The following is an 18,551-nucleotide window of genomic DNA, read 5'->3' as shown; positions in this document are numbered from 1 at the left end:
TTTACTATTTTAAATAAATAATACACTAATCAAATAGTTTTTCATAAATTTTTATGTAACTTATTAGTACAAACTCTGTTTTAAAATGTTACTCTGAACTTTTGAGCCACTTGCGGCTTCTCGTGAATTATCAGATTTTTCGCGGGTTACTTTTAGTTCGGTTCTATAGAGGTCACTAGTGTCGAGGTTTCACTGTGTATATACACTGAGCAAAATTCTACACGCAACACTTTTGTTTTTGCCCCCATTTTTTTTATTGAACTTATATATATATATATATAAAGACTTTTCCTATGTACACAAAAAGCCTATTTGTCTCAAATATTGTTCACAAATGTGTCTAAATCTGTGTTAGTGAGCACGTCTCCTCTGCCGAGAGAATCCATCCACCTCACAGGTGTGGTATATCAAGATGCTGATTAGACAGCATGATTATTGCACAGGTGTGTTTAAGGCTGCCACAATAAAAGGTCACTCTAAAATGTGCAGTTTTATCACACAGCACAATGCACAGATGTCACAAGTTTTGAGGGAGCATGCAATTGGCATGCTGACTGCAGGAATGTCCACCAGAGCTGTTGCTCGTGAAAATCTGGCAGTACGTCCAACCTGCCTCACAACCGCAGACCATGTGTAAACACACCAGCCCAGCACCTCCACATCCAGCATCTTCACCTCCAAGATTGTCTGAGACCATCCACCTGGACAGCAGCTGTAACAATCCATTTGCATACCCAAATAATTTTTGTTTAAACTCTCAGAAAGCGTTTCAGGAAAGCTCATCTGCATGCTCGTCAGTGTGTTCCAGTTGAAAATATCTTGCACAGCTATTAAAAAGGAGTGGACCCACTTTCCACAGGCCACAATCAACAACCTGATCAACTCTATGCGAAGGAGATGTGTTGCACTGCGTGAGGAAAATGTTGGTCACACCAGATACTGACTGGTTTTGGACCCCCCTAAATACAGTTAAACTGCACATTTTAGAGTGGTCTTATATTGTGGCCAGCCTAAAGCACACCTGTGCAATAATCATGCTGTCCAATCAGCATCTTGATATGCCACACCTGTGAGGTGGATGGATTCTCTCTGCAAAGGAGGAGTGCTCACTAACACAAATTTAGACAGATTTGTGAACAAAAAAAATACATAATACATAGATAAATAAATTCCTTATGGAAGAAGTGCAATTCATCATCAAACTCTTAAGGTGGAAGTCCATGAAAATATTCATGGCAGTTTACCAGCATCTCTTGTTCTCCCATGATCATGAGATCCATTTCATAATTCTGCACAAAAAGTACACTGACTGCTGTTAAAACAATGTTTCTGACAGCTCTATAAATCTAACATGACAGTGTAATCATACATAGTGCAAAGTAAAGATGCACAAGCTCAATGAGCAGTTGAATATTTCAACAACCATACATTTATGAACATCTACTCATTTCATCCAAAGTCACTTAGAGTTGAGTCAGGATACAACTGAGCAGTTTACAATTAAAGATCTTGCCCAAGAACCCAACCATGATAGTGACCTCCAAGATTGTCTGAGACCATCCACCTGGACAGCAGCTGTAACAATCCATTTGCATACCCAAATAATTTTTGTTTAAACTCTCAGAAAGCGTCTCAGGAAAGCTCATCTGCATGCTCGTCAGTGTGTTCCAGTTGAAAATATCTTGCACAGCTATTAAAAAGGAGTGGACCCACTTTCCACAGGCCACAATCAACAACCTGATCAACTCTACGCGAAGGAGATGTGTTGCACTGCGTGAGGAAAATGTTGGTCACACCAGATACTGACTGGTTTTGGACCCCCAAATACAGTTAAACTGCACATTTTAGAGTGGTCTTATATTGTGGCCAGCCTAAAGCACACCTGTGCAATAATCATGCTGTCCAATCAGCATCTTGATATGCCACACCTGTGAGGTGGATGGATTCTCTCTGCAAAGGAGGAGTGCTCACTAACACAAATTTAGACAGATTTGTGAACAAAAAAAATACATAATACACAGATAAATAAATTCCTTATGGAAGAAGTGCAATTCATCATCAAACTCTTAAGGTGGAAGTCCATGAAAATATTCATGGCAGTTTACCAGCATCTCTTGTTCTCCCATGATCATGAGATCCATTTCATAATTCTGCACAAAAAGTACACTGACTGCTGTTAAAACAATGTTTCTGACAGCTCTATAAATCTAACATGACAGTGTAATCATACATAGTGCAAAGTAAAGATGCACAAGCTCAATGAGCAGTTGAATATTTCAACAACCATACATTTATGAACATCTACTCATTTCATCCAAAGTCACTTAGAGTTGAGTCAGGATACAACTGAGCAGTTTACAATTAAAGATCTTGCCCAAGAACCCAACCATGATAGTGACCTCATTTCTGAAGAAATAGAAGCCGAACACATTAAAATAAACAGCGAAGAAGCAAATCTATGTTGTTTTAAACAGTAGGCATAAACTACAGTAACCAACACAACTTTACTATTTAAAAGAGACCCTAATGTACACATGCAGTACCAAAAGCCAACTCATTAGATATAATGGATTAATTGAGTTCTATCTGGAGGTATCTTATGGTGATACAGCCAGTCAGCTGCTATGTTTTATTGCAAACTGCATTACATTCATTAGTCAGTAATTAGATATTGTATAAATGTTTCTGTAGGCCAAACCTAAATTCCAATCATTGTCTTTGTACACTTCTGTTCAATATGGCTGAGCACCTTCACAGTGCAGCAAGTTATTATAGAGCTGAAAAATTGACAGAATGACAGCTGAATGGTAAAAGAGTGCCTTCTAAGTATACTCTCAAAAATAAGTTTCCTTAAAAGGTTCTTTGTTAAGGTGTATGGCTCTGTGAAGAATCTTTAAAATCATTTTTTGCTTCTGGGAAGCAAACAATGGTTGTTCAGTGACATCATTTTGATAACCTGCTGTTTTCTGTTGTTATTTTTAAGAGGTAATAGTGTGCCTAAATCATCCAGTAATACAGCTCAGCTTCCACATTGCATTCGCTATCACAGACAGAGACCTATGTTGTTGAGCACCATTTCTCTTTAGCCCTACATATTGTAGTTTATGAATTCGTTATAATAATTCGTTATATAATTCGTTATCTTAATATAAAATTCTGCACAACCTTTATGCGAGGTTAATTTAAGTGTCAGCTTATAAATAAAAAAAACTAAAAAAAAAAACTTTCATAAAATATAATTTTCTCTGTAAATGTTTCACAAATACTTTTTGTTTATATTCAGCTTGATAAATTAGCTCTATTCATTTTATTTAAAGAAAAACAATCCTGCTGATTCGGTCAGTTGGTCGGATCTAAAAGTTACATCCAAAGAATTTATAAATTGTGCGTTTTAAAAATTTGGACCATTTACTAATTGCTCCCTTTTTTAATCCCAATATACAGCTAAATGTTCATAAATGTCTCACAAAAAATGTCCATGATCATAGTTGTTTGTATTCAAGTTTGTGGTTCAAAAAAGCAAGAATGCAATTGTCATTGTCACAAAGTAGTTTTCTGCATTATTCCTTCTTAAGCCTCATCTGTATCAAACCCATCACTGTAGAGTTTCTCAGGGCTGTTTGCTGACTGATTTAGAACAATTGCTGATTGGCCAGTCGCTGCCTGATCCAGTACCTTCTTCTGTTTAATGAGTTGTCTGCGATGGTAGAACAAGTATCCTGGCAACAGGAAGCCAGATAATGAGAAAATCAGCAGCCCAAAGTTGATCTGTTATTTGGGAGACAAGAAAAAAAAAATAGAGGTCCATTAGATCTATTAGAAATTTCTGTGCATGACTTGCACAATGATGCAATGATAGTCAAACCTTTCTTTTTCATCTCAACCCAAAATATATTTATTAATATTCAGTAATTACCATTTGGTACAAAAAGAATCCTTAACTTTTTTGTGAAAATCCTACATTCATTTACACAAATAGATTTCTGAACCAAACAAAATGATCCATAAATGTATGTGTTTAAATGATTAATGAAATATGAAATGATGTGCTTTATATGATTACAAGCACATGATTAGAGCGAGTAAGCAAAGATGACTAAATCAACCGTCTTGAATACTCCAGGATGTTAACTCCAGAAACTTTTGGCAACCATCAAAAAAAGGGAAAAATTACTTTAGTAAATTAACCTTAAAGCAAATTGTGCTCTTGCTGGTGCACCTGTACTATGAACTGTACATGAAGTATCACAATATTGAAACCCTGTGTGTGTGTGTGTGTGTGTGTGTGTGTGTGTGTGTGTGTGTGTGTGTGTGTGTGTGTGTGTGTGTGTGTCTCACCCAATAAGGATCTCCTCCGAGTGGACCCAACATAAGAACAAACAGGGGCTGCTGAAGGAGAGCAAACAGAGCACTCAATAGAGACTGCAGGCCCGTCAGTGTGCCAAAGTGGTTTGGTGGGTACCTGACAACAATCACGAGACAGTGAACATCAACAAACACATTATTTAATATTTTATTATCTATTTAAACACATACAAATGTATTCACAAAGCAAGAATTGTTATATACTTGCACATTCCTTGTAAACTGCCTATAAATCTAATGCATAGAATTTTAATCTCTGAATAATTTGAGTGCTTTGTAGCTGGAAAAGAATTATTACCTGGCTACACTAAAGTGTTCTCCAACTGACTAATCCCTAATCTTCAGAGCTCATGGCACCAATTAAAAGTAGTAGCAACATGACTGCAGCACATAAATGTTACGCACAATAATTAAACAATTCTTATTTTATTTTAAATAATTTCCATTAAACATGTTTGGCAAAACTAATGGGACTGGTATATTTTAAGTAAATGCAAATGGCTATTCTAAGTAGATTTAAGAGTGCAAATGAAACTTCATGCACATACTATCATGACTTACACAGCAGCATAGAGTCCTCCACAGCAAGAGTGAATGAAACCTCTTACAACAGTATGAAGAACGAAAGACAGAAACTATGACAGACATTGAGAGAAGATTTTACAATTATAAATGTTTTATATGCATAGATGTAGATAAATACATAGATGACTAGATAATTAGATGATTAAATACAGTGGAACCCGGTTATGTCGATGTCCTAGGGGGTCGCCAAAAAGCATCAAGATAACCGATGATCGAGATAAACGAAAATCAAAATGGCGGCAATATATTAACGTGCTTGAAATTTCTTTATGTACATGATGTGCGTTAATAAATGAGAATGTGCATGCACGTGTTTTTGAAGTTTTTTTTTACACAACAGCGTTGCTGCGATTTGTTTGATGAAGGCATGCTATAAAAATACATACAGTACATGTTTATCTGTCAGGAATCCACCTGCCACACCCCTTCGCCCCTTCAGCGTGTCAGGTGCTTTCGGCCGCTTTCTCTGAAGCTCCGATTCAATCGCGCACATACGGTGCTCGTTTATCATCATCACCAGCTCCTATTTAAACTTCCACACTCTCACCGTCCGTTATTGTTGGTATATGTTGGTTCACGGCGGTCGTTGTTATCGCGCATGCGTATCCCGGTACATGCCTTCACACCGGCACTCTCTCAACAGCTGCGCTTTTCTTCCCAAAGCCGCGCCGCGCCCCTACTAACACTACGAACACTAGCACTAACTAACAGCAGAGATTCACCAGTATACAATACAACAGCTGTAGCAGCTGTAAGGTTTGATTTTTCCGCCACTTCCGCGAGTTCTTCTGCGGCTGCACCGACGTTAAATGGCAAATTTTTCCCCCCTTGTGCTCGAGATATTAGGGTTTGGCGACATAAAAAACATAACCGACATAACCGATAAAAAAATGCTTAGAAAAAGCAAGAATTTGGCGATTCCACTTCAAAAACGTCGACTTAATAGGGTTGTCGAGGTAACCGAGGTCGAGATAAGCGGATTCCACTGTAGATACAAATAAATAAAATAGAGTGAGATCTATCAATGCATCAAAATGAAAAACAGGAATGTATTACACACGTGTGTGTCCTACCTGGACAGGAAGGTTGTCTATCAAGCATATGATGCCAAACAACACTAGCAAGAGGTTGGTAAAGATAACAGCTCGGATTGCATTGGTGAGTTTCTGGATCTTTTTGTCTCTCTTGGGTGGCCTGTATTAAAAAGGTTATGTTAATCATAAGAGATGATTAGATAATTAAAATTTGATAATTAGAGTTTGAGTAAGTTTTGATCAATTTTGTAACCTTTTCTCGCCATCCACCAAGCTATTGTCCTCCTCGCACTCTTTTATCCTCCAGTCCATGATGTACCCAATAAGAGGGGAAGTCAGGAGACACAGCAGCTGCATAGTGCCGAAGATAGACGAGTAGAAGCTTACTGAGGAAATGCATGCACCACACATCAGATTTGATCTACAACATTGTTGTATTCATGGCATCAAAAATGCATTTATTTAGAATGTTCTAGATTGCCACTTTATGTTCACACTTTATTTGTTAGACTTTTCTCACCTTGTTCTTCTGCCTCTTGCATTAACTTTTCTGGAGCTGTTTAAGAAGAAAGAGTGAATAGAAGTTAAGCATGAAAACACATGCACAACACATATTTTCTGTTCACTGAGGAGTTTGTGCCTCAGTGATATAATATATTCTTATCCATGCCTTCATTAGAGTGGAAGCAATTAAACCAAAATTAATGACACCCCTACAGAATATAATCATGTCCAATCACACATATGCAAAGCTCTGTCATCCACTACTATGGTGAAAAGCCAAGAACTTTCTACAAAAATAAAGAAATCAGAATCATTCTGATAAAAAAAAAAATAAGTAACTTATATAAAAATACAAACGCAGTTAAAACACCAAAGGTGTTTATTTAAAAAAAAAAAAATGTTTGGGATGCTCACCATTGAGGTCACCATGTGTGACCAGGAACTCCAGCATCTTATTCATGGCTCCCATATAAAATATAATGCGGAGCTGGGTCATTGCCATGATGATTAAACTCCACAAAAAGATAGGAGAACAAACAGAACGGCGAAACGGTTGGGCACCTAAACACACAGACACCATATGCAAAAACTGTATGCATTTTTGTATTTGATTTTATGCGTATGGCTGTGCATGCAACATATATATATATATATATATATATATATATATATATATATATATATATATATATATATACATATATATATAACCAAAACATCCTACATGCGCTGTCCTCTAATAAACTCGTTTCTAATCCTGTGCATCCTCATCACTCCCAATGAAAATCTCACATCTTCAGCTCTGCTACCTCCAGCTCCACCTCCTGTCTTTTAGTCAAAGCCACTGTCTCTAGCAGGTCTCACCACAGTCCCATAAACTTTCACTTTCAAAAACACTCTTCTATCACAAATCACTCCTGCTATCACTCTTCTCCACCCACTCCACCATGCCTGCACTCTTTTCTTCACTTCTCTAACACGCTCTTCATTACTTTGCACTGTTGACCCCAGGTACCTGAACTCCTCCACCTTCTCCACCTCTTTTCTCTGCAACCGCACCACTGCACTGCCCTCCCTCTTATTCACACACCTGTACTCTGTTTAACTCCTACTGACTTTCATTTCCTCCAGCTCTCCAGGCTTTTCTCAACCTGCTCCCTACTCTCACTACAAATCACAATATCATTCGCAAACATCATAGTCCACGGAGACTCCTGTCTGACCTTGTCCATCAACCTGTTCATCACCACTGCAAACAGGAAAAAGGACTCAGATCTGATTCTTGATGTAATCCAACCTCCACTTTTAACCAGTCTGTCCTGCACACTTAACTGCTGTCACACTGTCCTCATGTGTGTGTGTGTGTGTGTGTGTGTGTGTGTGTGTGTATGTGTAAATCTTACCTTGGCTCGGTGTGGCTGCTCCATTGCTTTGTTTATACTCATCCAAAAACTGTTTTTTATCCATTTCCTGTCCCACAGTGGTTACATGGCTGTAGCAGCGATCCCCTGTCACCTTGTGGTCCATTGCTACACCACTCAGCTTTACTTTTTTACTGTATAAGGAAAACAAAAAGGAGGAAATAAAGCCATTTAATATTTATTATTATTTTTTTTTTGTATATACACTGAATAAAATACTTACATGTAGCTGATATCTTCAGGAGCAGGAAAAGACTCCACAGGCCAGTTAAGTAAGCAATTGAGGAAAACAAGACATGCCAATCCTGCCCACACCCAGAAGATCAAGCGGAATGACACCCCTAAATCATAGATTAGCTAATGAAAGAATAAAAAAAAAAACATTAGCATTTAAAATGTCTGTGTGGAGAAGTCAAGACTTAACTTCCCTCGCTAGTGTCGTGAGAAGATGCTTGAACACCTGACGAGAGCTTAATTCAGTGCCAAAACTTTAATAAAATCCATGCTTTCGAATGCCTGCCAAATGGCAATTTTACTTTTATATAGACTTAATATTCATCTACATCTCATTGACCTGCATGGCAGCCATGAAAAACCTTTCTGAAATAAAATCTGTTTATTTCTTTAATAAAACATATCTATATGTGCTTGCATCAGTAATGAAATGATTATTGATTAACTTAAATTAGATTTTATCAGCTAAACTTCCTAAATCTAGTACCTACATTGTACGCTGTCACGTCTACTGTTTTAGAAACATCATTTGACAGCTGATATTTAGATCATTTACCAACGCAAATCTTATTTTTCTATGGCACGCAACCAAAAAAACTGCTTGATCAAACATAATATCCACTGTGTGACGAAAACTTTATAAGTTACTGCAGAAGTTCAAACGCTGTTAGACAGAATGACTATTTGCCTACCAATGTTGTAAAGTCTTGCTAAATTCAATCTGTAACTTCTGTTGATTGTCGGTTTCCTTAACTTTTCTGCTTACTTTGTAAATAAACTTCTCCACATTGCCTACAACACATTTTTCAGTCTGTTGTGTTATATTTGTGTATAATTATGATCTATATAGAGAGAGGAACTCGGTTCAACGGAGATCCAGGACAAAGATTCATATAAATATTAACCCAGAATTTGTCTTAATATAATATCATGTGTCAGTCTTCACAGTTTTCGTCTAGGTTTTGTCTATACATCATTTGTCAACCAAGGCATTAAAGCATTAGCTACTTTGGCACACACTACAAAATGTTCATATGCAATAAAGTCACATGCAATATACAGTAGTCAAATTTTTTATGTTACTACTTTGTGTCTTACCTTGACTCCCGGGAAGGTAACAGCAGAAGAAGCATAGGAACCAATCATTAGGGAAAGAATGGTAGAACGCACATTTCCAAACATGTTGGCGAGCTGAGGAAACAAGATTTTAATTTTACATTTATTCAGGGGCATAGTCTACAAATGAGCAGTTAGAGCTTAAAAGAATACTTTTAAGGTCCCAAACTTGAACGTCAAATTTTATTTCAAATTTTATTTGTCACATACACATTCATACATGCAGTGAAATTGAAATATAAAAGTATAGAAAGTATAAAAGTACAAGGTATAACTAAGAATAAAAATAGTGATACAATTCTTTATGTTTAAGAATTTATATATAAAGCATATATATTATTTAAAACTCACTTGGAATACCTTTCAGAGGTATGTTTTTCATGTGGAAGGTGAGATTTAGGAAAGTATAAGTATATTAAATTACATTTAGCTGTATTAAGTTCGGTCCTGGTAGGTGAATTGGAGACTCTAAATGATGTGTGTATGGTGTGTAAAGGTACACAAAATTCACGGTTTGGTACCTTTTAAGTCTTAAAACAAAATGTATTTATTTATTTATTTTTAATTTGCAGTTTATTATTATTATTATTATTATTATTATTATTATTAACATTTGTGATCATCAACAGTTTACATTTTTAAAGCAATTTTAAATAAAATGCCTGCTCTGTAAAATAATATATGGAATAATATTTTATATTTTTTATAAATAAAATTGAATAAATAAAATGAATGCAATACACTTTTTTATTAACTTGATTAACTTAATTAATCAATTGAATTGGCACAAATTAAATTGATTGAATAAAATTAAATAAATGAAAAAATGTCATTAAAAATTTTACATTTGTTAGACCCCATTTAAAATATATATTCTACTCAACTGTTTAACTAATTTCAGCATACTTTAACAAATTACTTCAATCCCTCTATCCTTAATTGTTAGTCGCAGGCTACTTCCTCGTTAGCGACTAACGTTCTTTATTCTTTAGCGTTGTCATGCATGCGCAAAACAAATGTTATTTCCGGGACGTAGTGAATAGCCACAGTAACACAGTAACACTGTTTTTATACCCCTGGCATTGTTGTGTATGTTTTAGGGTTTAATAATAATCATTATAATTAAAAAATGCATTTAAAGTGCAAGGCGGAGACTAAACAAACTTACGTTCCTGAGGGAACTCAGATTTTAATTTAAAAAGGATTGTATTGGGTACATGTGTGTGGATGATCCACTGTGGTGCCCCTAATGGGAGAAGTTAAAAGAAGAAGAAGAAGATTGGGTACATGTGTGTACCGTACAAAAAGCCCTGTACCGAAAATGTTTGTTATGAATACGTGTGCCGTTACACCCCTAGTGTGTGGTGCCCTGTAATAGACTGACATGTAATCCAGGGTGTTCTCACACCTCACACCTGGTGTTTCCAGGATGGGCTCCAGATTCATTTTCACATTAGCCAAAAGAATGGTTAATCAGATATGAATACATGCACTCAGCATGTGAATTCATGTTTATTGAATGTTTTGACTGTACAGCAAATAAAGTAATCAATGGAATTCAACATTTGCCATTCATTTTCTTTTATAAGTGAGTTTTAAATCAACATGTTTTCTGTTAGGGATTAATGAGTGTATTCCTGTCTCATGCCTAGTGGACAGGACAGACTCACAACTTAGATCAGGATAAAGCAATATTAAATTAATGAATACAAAAATAAAGGTTTTCCTTTCAGATCTCAGTACAGAGTAACATAAAATTCTTGTTAGCTGTATTTTCATATACACTACAGATGCAGGAGTAGTGCTCATGCTCTCTCTCTCTCTCTCTCTCTCTCTCTCTCTCTCTCTCTCTCTCTCTCTATCTCTCTCTATCTCTCTTCATTACCCACACTTTTCTGTTCATATTCTATTTTGGCATTTCTATATCTGCTTCTCTGAGGTATTTATATTCATGCTGGCCATGAACGTGGATTACTAAACGGAAGTCTGGCATGGAGACAGAAAAACTAAATAAATTATCCATTATATGTAGGAGAAGGAAGTACATACATGGAGACTCTAAAACCAAAGAAAAATTATCAGTTTCTCTTTCTTATCCCATATACTGTATGTTAAGCTATTAATTATTAATCTGTCCAATAAACAAAAAAAGTAGGTTGAACAGAGGAATGAAAAGAATGACAGCATGATTTTTGGGTATAAGATGTGTGAAAAGAATGAAAGGGAAAATAGTGGTAGGACATTGGAACTGCTATGGGGAGTGTGACAGAGGGAGTTTACATTACAGTTTACGGGAACATGGGAATGGCTGTGGTGAGGGCGTGAGCACTGACCTGCCCTCTGATTGGCCAAAAATGTCATGGCAATATTTAGGGCCTTGAAGTGGGACAACATGTGCCTCTGGAGAGTAACTAACCAAAATACACACAGAAACACACGCATGCACGCAAATGCCTGCTCTTGTGTAATTCAACTTGCTAGCAGTTTCACAAAATAAAATCAATTCCTAGGTGACAGCAAATTGGGCATGCTGAAACTTACTGGCATAGCTATAGTGTTTTGTTATGGCAGTAAGTTTAAGTAATTTAAACCATTAATTAGTAAAGAAATCCATATCTCTATGTTTATGACTGTATGATTGTTATACCATGTTACTATACTTTTAAATTGGATCAACTTTTTATTGCATCTCTTCAAATCAATTTAGTGGAACAAATCCCAAACATGTGCTTGAGAATTCTATTGGAAAACTCTGAAACGGAAAGTGTGTATGCCAGGTTTTTTTTCTATTATAAAATGATTGATTATGTAAAAGCATAAATGACATATTATGTAAAAATACAAATAAAAGAAAGTTCATTTAAATTAAAATATAATAAAATATATTTATATATATTTTTTGTTATTAGCTGTTATGGTCTACATGAGTTGCATTGGCATCATAACTTTTCAGTTTATTTAGATATTCATCGTTCTTCAGTGACTACAACTAAATTGATAGATGACTAGATAGTATGAGAGGAATAGTGGTTACTTAAAGCTACAGATAAATCAATGAGAAAAACATGTGCGTATTTGTTGGTCCTACCGTTAGTGAAGTAAAGGTCAGGCATATTCCTCCAAAGCCATTGAAGGAGACAGCAATAAAGATGAGAGGTGACAATACTGAGATGTAAAAAGATCAAATAAAAAATTCGGTATACTGTCTCTGTATTGCATACTACACCACACATGTAATGGTCACTATATGGGCAAAGATTTGTGGACACCCAGCCATAAGATTGTTACAGTATCTCACAAAAGTGGGTACACCTTTCACATTTTAGCAACCATTTTATTTTATGATCTTAAGGGCAATACTATAGAAAGAAATGTTTATATATTTTAAAATAGTCAATGTGCAGCTTGTAAAAATACCTCAACACAACAGACATTATTGTTGTTATAGCTGCCAATAAAGGTGAGTACACCCTAAGTGATAGCAGCTGTACGTCATTTAACTATGCAAAACAAAATGTCCTATTCATCATTTTCCTGTTTTTATCTGCTTGACAGGACCAAACACGTTTGTGTATCATGTATTAGAGCAGTTTGAATTTGGTGCTTGAGTACAATTCTCTCAAACTGACCACTGGATGTTCAATATGGCACATCATGGCAAAGATTTTCTGAGGATTTTAGAATTAGATTTGTTGCTCTTTACAAAGATGGCCTAAGCTATAAGATCGGTAACACCCTGAAGTTACAGTGCAGTGGCCAGGGTCAAACAGAGTTTTCTAAGACAGGTTCCACTCGGAACAGACCTCGCAAAGGTCAATCAAAGAAATTGAGTCCTCGTGCTGTGTGTCAGGTGCAGAATCTGGCTTCAAAAAACAGACGCATGAGTGCTGCAGCATTGCTTAAGAGGTTGCAGAAACGGAAGGTCAACTTGTCAGTGCTCAGACCACACGACACACACTGCAACCAGTTAATTTACATGGCCGTCACCTAAGAAGGAAACAAGAAAGCCCACAAACAATTTGCTGAATACGACCTGACTAAGAGCATGCATTACTGAAACCATGTCCTTTGGTCTGATGGGACTAAGAAAATTGTGAAATTGTGCATGCTGGTGGGGCAGCATGAGTACTGCTTGTACTGGAGAGCTGTGTTTCATTGAGAAAAACATGGATTTCAACATGTACTGTGACATTCTAAAGCAGAGCATGATGCCCTCTCTTCAGGAACTAGGCTGAATGGCAGTTTTCCAACATAATATTAAACACAAACACCCTGCCAAGATGGCAACTGCCTTGTGGAGAAAGCTGAAGGTGAAGGTGATTGAGTGGACAAGTGTGTCTTCAGACCTGAACCCTATTGAGCTACGGTGGGGCCTCCCAAACGGAAGGTGGAGAAGCGCCATGTGTCTAACATTCAGCAGCTCCGTGATGTCATTATGTAAGATGTGAAAGAGTTCCTTGATAACAGTGGTGCTCACACAAAATATTGTCACTTTGGAGACAGTTTTGACATGTTCACTTAGGGTGTACTCATTTTTGTTACCAGTTATTTTGACAATAATGGTTGTATGTGAAGATTTTTTAAAGGACAGTAAATCTGTACTGCTTTACAAGCTGCACATTGACTACTCTAAAGTATATCTAAGTTTAATTTTTATATTATCGTCCCTTGAGAACATATGGCCGCTGAAATGTGAGTGGTGTACTCACTTTTGTGAGATACTGTACAGTGGTGTAAAAAGGTGTTTGCCCCTTTCCTGATTTCTTAATTTTTTGCATGTTTGTCACACTTTAATGTTTAAGATCATCAAACTAATTTAAATAAGAAATCTGGGCACTTTTTCACACCACTGTATGTGCTTTCTGGAAGTAGACTCCATATGCTGTTATAATAACCTCCACTCTTCTGGGAAAATGTAACACAGAAATGATGTAGGGTGAGGAGGCCTGGGGTACAGTCAGCATTCCATTTAATCCCAAAGCTGGCACATCAAGAACTTCCACTCCATCCCATGCAAACGATATCTTCATGGAGCTGGCTTTGTCAGGAACAGGTTGGAGCCTCCTAGTTCAAGTGAAGGGAAGATTTAATCTAAACTCCTATATAATTGTGTGCCTTTATGATTATAGTTTGGAGAAGAACCACTTATGGCTGAAAAATGCAGGTGTCCCAAAGCTTTTGTCCAAATAGCATATGTATATAAAAAAATCTCCCACACACACACACACACACACACACACACACACACACACACACACACACACACACACACACACACATTCAGTAGTTAAAGGTAATGCACTCACTTGAAGGATCATATGCTGCCACTGCAATTAAAATATTTGAAAAGGCAAAACAGGAACTAGGAGCAAACAAAAAGTAAAAATTGTTCATTTTGTGCAGTGGTAAAGCAAATGAAATATACACAACTCCTTATCATATCCCATAAATAAAATATTAATCATTGATCATAATTGGGAAGGTGGTAGCTCAGTGGTTAAGGAGCTGGGTGACTGATCAGAAGGCCAGGGGTCTAAACCCTGGCATCGCCAAGCTGCCACTCCAGATGTCTATTGAGATCAGAAGCTTAGCAGGATTTGGTTTGGACTGTACTCACAGAAGATAACATCCAGGTGTCATAATCTTAGGGCTGCCTCATTAATTAGGGTTACTGGTCAGAAGAATTTGATCTTAAACCTTAGAACAAGCTGTCACTGTTTAGCCATTGAACAAGGCCCTAAACCATCTCTGATTCAGAAGGAGCACATTGCCCAAGCTTCGTAACAAATTGGAAAACAAAAAAAAGCTCCACACATTTAAAACTTTGTAAGACTATGTATATGTGACAATTTATTTATAAATCTGTTTACAAATAAATAGTATTGCTGAGAACAACAATGTATACTCTGCCCTTTCCTAAACTACTCTTCCTACCTTCAATCAATTTTGCATGAACCACTTGTTTAGTGTTAGAGTAATAGGAGAGATAAAAAATTAGGCTAGATGTCACACTGTCATCATTGTTCAATTGAAAATCTTAACCATGTATTGTTGATATCCTTCTATTTTTTTGTACTCAGTGTCATCTTTTTGCAATGTATTGCCTATATATATTTTCATTAAGATGACATGGAGTAAAAAAAAAATATTTGCCACTACCCTCTTCTTTCTTCAATCGATGTTGCAGCTACTTTTGAGCATTTCATTAATATTTATAGATAAATACTTGTCATTTTTTGCTATGTCTGTGATTGAAGTGCTTCTTACTTACTATACCATAATCCCACTGGATAGATATCTAATAGACATAAAAATTTTGTCCATTGGATATCTATCTTTAAAGCTCTAAATACAACATAATTAGTAGTAAGTAGTAAGTGCCTAATATTGAATGTCATGTACCTGCCCAGAAGCCTAAGGGGGCGTGGCCCAAACTTGTCCATCAGGATTCCCAGGGGCAGAGTAGCTGCACTGATGATGAACGAACCGATCGTAAAGCCAAGATTTAGGATTTCCTCTTGCTCAAAACAGCTCAGCCACACAGAGCTCTCCTCCAAGCTGCTGTTACCATGATGCTTAGTCTCATTTTCTATGAGATCATGAGGGAAGCAATATTAGAAATACTTTAATGTAGCCAATGTTTATCAAATCTTAATTTGGTATTAAGTTAAAACAGTATGTGGAAGAGGAACATATTTTGTTTTTTTATTATTATGGAATTTGTTAGTGAAAACACAGTTATTGTTATATGTTATTCTGTACGTTCCTAAATATTTGATCCCGCTGCTGATTCCTGTGAATTTTAAGATAATCCGTAACTTGCTGTTAGTTATATATATATATATATATATATATATATATATATATATATATATATATATATATATATATATAAAATCCCCCGCTTTACCACGGTTTGAATCTCATGCCCCCGGTTTATCGCGGAATTGCATTTGCCACATAACTAAGTTGTTTCTCTAATTTTCTGATTCTCTGATAGCACTGTAGACCAAAAACTGGGAATTTTTTTTGTTGAGTTTTATGTTGAAATAATTCAACTTCTTAATAAAAATATAATTAGCAATTATAAAATGAAGTAAAATTTTAATACAGTACAGTACTGTATACATAAATAGCATTTTTGGGGTGGCGTCTGTTTATTACGGTTTTTCGTTTATCGTGCGCAGTTTTAGAACGTAACCACCATGATAAACGGGGAATTACTGATATATGTATATATGCATTTATTTATTTTAACTGGTGAGGTATGCTGCTTGTTTGTCCTTTATGGGATAGTATACCTATGCACAAATGTGAATAGAAACCCTCAGCCTTGAGCATGATTAGGAGTGAACCCCAGCCCAACAACACTGCCGAAAAGAGCAGGTTCTCAAGTATAGCCGTTAAGGCCATCCACCAGCGCCTTCTGTAGGCTTGTGAGAGAGATGGTGCCATTTCCTAAAAAATGAACAAGAAGAACCCAAATCATCAAATGAATTACAAATGTAACATTCATACAAGTACATACAGTCAGTTTGTGCTATAGTAGCTCTTCTGTGGTCTTAGACAATATGGACTTGCCTTCAAACCCCACATGCATCAATGAGTCTTGGGTGCATACGACCCTGTCATCAGTTTACTGGTAAGTATTGAAAATGATAAACATTGCCATTTTAGAAATGTTTTTTGAAGGTTAGCTATCACAATTTTGCCTTTGTCATTATTCTTCAGATCCTTAAACTTTTCCATTTTTTCTGCTTCCAAACAACTTCGAGAACTGACTGCTCATTTGTGGACTAACATGTCCCAACTCATGACAGGTGGCATTATAAAATAATCTGTGTTCACTTTAGCTGTCTGTGGTTTTAATTTTATTGATCCTGTGCCTTTCTCCTTTTCACATCCACCTGATTTATCGAGACACCCTACCTCTGGATGAAGCTCTCTTCTTTTGGAGACCACAGTGTGCACCTGAGGATGGTTCATCCTTAAAAGCCTAAAGATCCCTGAAGTTCCCAAACAACTCAAGAACTATGATTTGGATTGTATTTAATATAAAGTCTATATGAAATATGTACATAAAATAATATAAAAGCCCAATTAATATAAAGTCAGTCTGCTACAGTGACATAAGACATAATTCTGCATTTATGTACTGAACAGCTCACCGCAAAAATGATAACACTATAATGAATGGACATTCGGTGCCACCAAGATAAGGGACGATGGGTTCCCTTTTGAGTCTGGTTCCTCTCAAGGTTTCTTTTTCATTCCATCCCAGAGAGTTTTCCCTTGACACCACTGGCTTACTCATTATGGATAAATATATAGAGACTTAAAGGCACTACCATAACTTCATATTCTATAGCCTATTTATCTCTGTAAAGCTGCTTTGAAATAGTGTCCATTGATAAAAGTGCTATACAAATAATGTATGAGTATAATCCTCACAGAGAACAGTTTAGAATAAGTTAGTTATAACTTTATTTATTTGTTCATGTCATATGAACGAAGTCATAAAAAAACGGATATGTAGCTTTTATAATCAAAGTATAATAGTATCATATTTTTCAAAGTCCATCACTGTTTTACGCGCAAAACGCAATGCAGACGGAACGTGTAATACTTACCAATTCGTGACAGACCGTGTATAGAGTTATGGAAAAGTCACAGTTTTTGCTGCTGAATAAAAAAAATACAACTTTGGAATGTCCGCCTTGACTTTCTTTGCCCTGTCCTTTTTGCTTATTACTCCTGAGAAACTACAAGCCACAGTCCACGAGGCGCATGGGACTCTCTTTCTCCAACATGCGCGCTATAAATGGCAATAATTCGTCAGCCAGTGCGCGCGCGCACGCACGCGCGCACACACACACACACACACACACACCCTATTTAAACTTAGTGCAACCCCGAGTGATCCTGAGGACATGTGTCCACAGCTGACATTGCGCGTGCCCACCACTGTCTGAGTTTTGACACCATGGTGGTCTTGGAGCAAGTGATCAGTTTATTGTCATTACATGCCATATCAGATCACAACACTATCTGTACGTTGTGTGTGCGTGTGTGTGTGTGTGTGTGTGTGTGTGTGTGTGTGTGTGTCAAGTGATCTGCATTTGTAAACTGCTGATTTAGCTGCTCTCGTGCTCTGTGGATCGTCAGAGGCTCATGAGGACTATATTTTGGTGGGATGTATGACGTTATTTATGACCAGGGTCTGGCACTAGCTATTGGCAGAGCAGGCAATTGCCTGGGGCCTAGAGCTTGGAGTGTAAGCCTTGGCTCTTTG

The 18,551-nt window shown here is 36.7% G+C and overlaps 1 protein-coding gene across 1 annotated transcript; it reads right to left on the bottom strand.

The window, feature by feature from the left end:
• Window positions 1–3,412: 3,412 nt before the first annotated feature.
• On the bottom strand, window positions 3,413–18,053 carry slc43a1b (solute carrier family 43 member 1b). Its single transcript, XM_046869874.1, has 15 exons — window positions 17,890–18,053; window positions 16,561–16,717; window positions 15,662–15,848; window positions 14,566–14,621; window positions 12,348–12,424; window positions 9,242–9,334; window positions 8,133–8,266; window positions 7,892–8,043; window positions 6,903–7,049; window positions 6,505–6,540; window positions 6,238–6,370; window positions 6,024–6,144; window positions 4,927–5,000; window positions 4,339–4,462; window positions 3,413–3,768 (listed from the first exon to the last, which is right to left on the bottom strand). Exons 2-15 carry the CDS (start codon window positions 16,712–16,714, stop codon window positions 3,571–3,573), a joined length of 1,686 nt encoding a protein of 561 aa, XP_046725830.1. The 5' UTR covers window positions 16,715–16,717; window positions 17,890–18,053; the 3' UTR covers window positions 3,413–3,570.
• Between the last annotated feature and the right edge of the window lie 498 nt (window positions 18,054–18,551).

This window comes from Silurus meridionalis, chromosome 2, assembly GCF_014805685.1.
Source record: "Silurus meridionalis isolate SWU-2019-XX chromosome 2, ASM1480568v1, whole genome shotgun sequence".
NCBI lineage: Eukaryota > Metazoa > Chordata > Actinopteri > Siluriformes > Siluridae > Silurus > Silurus meridionalis.
The sequence above is the reverse complement of the archived record's forward strand: the minus strand, read 5'-3'. Positions and strand labels throughout refer to the sequence as shown.

Excerpts from the sequence above, each read along its gene's own strand:
- slc43a1b (XM_046869874.1), bottom strand. The coding sequence starts at position 16,714 with ATGGCACCATCTCTCTCACAAGCCTACAGAAGGCGCTGGTGGATGGCC. Across the intron at positions 12,425-14,565 it reads GGCAGCATATGATCCTTCAA|TATTGTCACCTCTCATCTTT; the intron begins GTGAGTGCATTA and ends TTTACATCTCAG. Across the intron at positions 7,050-7,891 it reads AGCAGCCACACCGAGCCAAG|GTGCCCAACCGTTTCGCCGT; the intron begins GTAAGATTTACA and ends CTGTGTGTTTAG.